The sequence below is a fragment of the Apium graveolens genome, chromosome 5, assembly GCF_009905375.1.
Source record: "Apium graveolens cultivar Ventura chromosome 5, ASM990537v1, whole genome shotgun sequence".
NCBI lineage: Eukaryota > Viridiplantae > Streptophyta > Magnoliopsida > Apiales > Apiaceae > Apium > Apium graveolens.
Genome location: NC_133651.1, coordinates 27,583,548 through 27,586,618, shown reverse-complemented (window position 1 = coordinate 27,586,618; position 3,071 = coordinate 27,583,548). Strand labels below are relative to the sequence as shown.

At 33.2% G+C, this 3,071-nt stretch overlaps 1 protein-coding gene across 1 annotated transcript; it reads right to left on the bottom strand.

Annotated features, from left to right (window-relative positions):
- Window positions 1–204: 204 nt before the first annotated feature.
- On the bottom strand, window positions 205–2,244 carry LOC141661635 (L-tryptophan--pyruvate aminotransferase 1-like). The gene is made up of 5 exons (XM_074468647.1): window positions 1,914–2,244; window positions 1,393–1,696; window positions 1,033–1,313; window positions 627–931; window positions 205–542 (listed from the first exon to the last, which is right to left on the bottom strand). Exons 1-5 carry the CDS (start codon window positions 2,186–2,188, stop codon window positions 337–339), a joined length of 1,371 nt encoding a protein of 456 aa, XP_074324748.1. The 5' UTR covers window positions 2,189–2,244; the 3' UTR covers window positions 205–336.
- Window positions 2,245–3,071: the final 827 nt, after the last annotated feature.

Genomic DNA, 3,071 nt, shown 5'->3' with positions numbered 1-3,071 from the left:
TATGTCTATTAAATGTTTTATTTCAGTTCTGAAATTATAATTATATATGCTACTATTTTTAAAATTATATAATTTACATAGGAAAATAAAAATTCATAGAAATAAAAATCGAGCATTAGAAATTTGGCAGCCATCAAATGTATATTAGGATTTGAAATTCAAAATTTGAAATTATTATATTTTCAGTACATGCGATTAGGGATTCTGAATTCTAAAATTTCACATTCAGAAATTGAATTCCATTATTTGAAACCAATTTTATGTTCCCAAAATAATCTAAAATGATTATACAATCGCCTATATTCCTCTGTCCCACCCCTTCCGTCATTCGAAACTTCAGAATTCTCTAGACTTCATAGTAGACAATTTAGACAGTCTCTCAGTCAAGATCTTGAATTTGTAGCTGGTATCCAGCATGCTGATTCTCACATACTTGGAGCTAGCCCCGAAATGCTTCCCGGCTCTGGTCAGTATTTTGTGGCTGCGCAAATAACTTGCACAATCATCTACTGTCTCTTCCTCACATTTCAGCCATGCAAAAGCTACAACCAAACATTTCACTTTAGATTTAAGTCGTTACATAACAAAATATATATGTCGGTTTGCTTAAATTGGTCAGTAATTACCAGGCAGGGGCTCGAAAGTTTTCCCACTGAATGTGCATGTATCTGGTGGCAACTTCGGCAAACTGAATTTTTCACTCTTATCTACCACTGCTTTAAGTTCGTTCCACCTCTTTACCATGAAACTGTAACTGTAATCGAAGAATCTGTCGTCGTCGTTAACAGTGCTAATGGAATCGTAGTCGTCAGACACAGCTTGCAAAATTCTTGCTGCTCGGATCTGTGATTCTTTGGACACTCCAATGGTGCTGATCTCCATGAATTTAGTCATTTTCTTGGCAATTTCGGGATCTTTAATAAGTGCCCACCTGCAATTTTATCATAGCAATAATATTATAAGCTCTGAGCAGATTAATAATTATGTATCATACTAAATTTTCATTATGTAAGATTAGGATGAGCAGCGTACCCTATGCGACTCCCAGCATGGCCAGTACTTTTCGAGATTGTAAAAAGCATTATATCTTCATCTGCTTGATGGGTGATTGGAGTGTACTGAGGCCAGTAGTACGCCAGATCATGAACTAGTATTCCTTTATCTCCGTTCGCCACAGCTTGCCTTATGGAGCCATCAGGATTGTTAGGAGAAGTGACAACCTCGATATACGGCTCATTAGTACTGAAGTTTTGTGCATCACCTGCCCATCTATGGAGCCCAGACTTCAAGTAGTTCGTTTGTAGTGGGTAAGCCTGCAAGTTAAACAGCAAGTCAGTCTCTAAGTAGTGATATATAAAATTCGAACCATAAATTGTAGGAAATAAATCTTACAGAGTAGTATGGGGTAGCCGATACAACACTCATTGGCTCAGGACTGTCGGCGGTAGTTAAGGCATAGAGTATAGCCTCGTAGAGTTGTGAAGAACCAGTGCCTACTACAATGTGACGGTCTTGAGTTACCGCATTCCCGACCAAGTTATGCAACCTAATAGCTTGCTTAGCAAGTTCTGGCTCCAAAAACCAGCAAAGATTTTTGAGATCAGAAAAGTAACTTATAAATTGCCAACCAGGTATCACAACTGTAATCTCGTCACCCCTATGCTTCCAATACTCCTCGTACATTGCGGGATTGCCACTGCATTGGATCAGGTACAACATCAATAACTATTTAGTTGTTGGGTAAGGATGGAGTCTCTTGGTCAATATATGAACAAGATTCAATTTAGAACAACACCGTTACAAAAAGAAAACGTAACTTTGTAAACTTGTGCATGGCCTAAAATAACTATCTCTTGAAGTTTGAAGAGAACTAGTCACTATGAAAAAAGAGTCAGAGGGTAACAAATACTTACTGATCAAGATCAATAACAATATCGTCACCACCACTACTGTCCTCAGTTACATTATTAGAAGTGGTTGTGTAAGCCAGGGTTCTTCTCATGCTAATGTGTGCATCACCATGTCTACTTCCCTTGGTGTCTAAACAAATCATGCTAATCTTATTTTCTTGATTGCCTTCTTCTCCTTGATACAATACTTTCGATATTAAACCCACATTTAAAGCTACTGATAACACAAAAAATATTTTAAAATCAAACCCCAACAAACTCTGGTGACCCTTCCCCATTTATATACTCTATATTGTATTTTGAAAGAGAGGTAGATTGCAACTGCAGTATTCACTGTTACTGTTCTCACAAGATGATCTCTTAGTCTTCCCCATTGAAAAATATATAGCCTGTATAACAATGCGTTTCATTTTCATAACCTTTTATCTGTACCCGTTTCCGGCTCTTTATGTATATAATTTTATGTAACATACATTTACTGTGTAACGTATTATCTGTAATCATTTTTTACGTGTAATGATGCATGTTATCTTATAATTTCTTACTCAATAATATATATATTATATCTTGTTATGAATTTTGTATGTATAACTTCTTATCTAATATCAGTTTTTCCGCTTTAGTTATATATATTTTGCATTTCATTAAATATTATTTTACATTTCAGTTTTGTAACAGTTCGTCTAAATATTTATTTATATATTATTTTATATTTGGTTTATTCATAACCTCTTAACATTTTCGTCATAACATTTTCGTCAGTCAAATATAAAAATATACGTTTTCACACATTAACTTAATGTAACTTTTTGTTTAATATTTGTATATATTTAAGTTTGTAAAATTTATAATTTAATATTAAGCATTCTATTTTTTTAAATTTAATAATTAATTTTTGTTGACAAATATGTATTTGTTTCTGTAACTTCTTATCTCTTGTTCTATTTTTGAATTATACATTACATTTAATACTTATAGATAGTAACTCAAACATATTTCCTAAGAGTTAACAAATAAATCATTTTCATTTCAAAGCTAAATTATATAATTGGTCATATAATTCTTTTAAAAATAAAACAAAGTAACACTATAAGCCACCTATATTGTATTTAGTTCCCAAAATAGTTTTATTATATTAATACACCACGATTAGAAAATGAT

Coding starts and splice junctions, on each gene's coding strand:
- LOC141661635 (XM_074468647.1), bottom strand. CDS start 2,188: ATGGGGAAGGGTCACCAGAGTTTGTTGGGGTTTGATTTTAAAATATTT. Junction 1,697..1,913: donor ATTGTTATTGATCTTGATCA/GTAAGTATTTGT, acceptor GATCCAATGCAG/TGGCAATCCCGCAATGTACG. Junction 1,314..1,392: donor CGGCTACCCCATACTACTCT/GTAAGATTTATT, acceptor TTTAACTTGCAG/GCTTACCCACTACAAACGAA.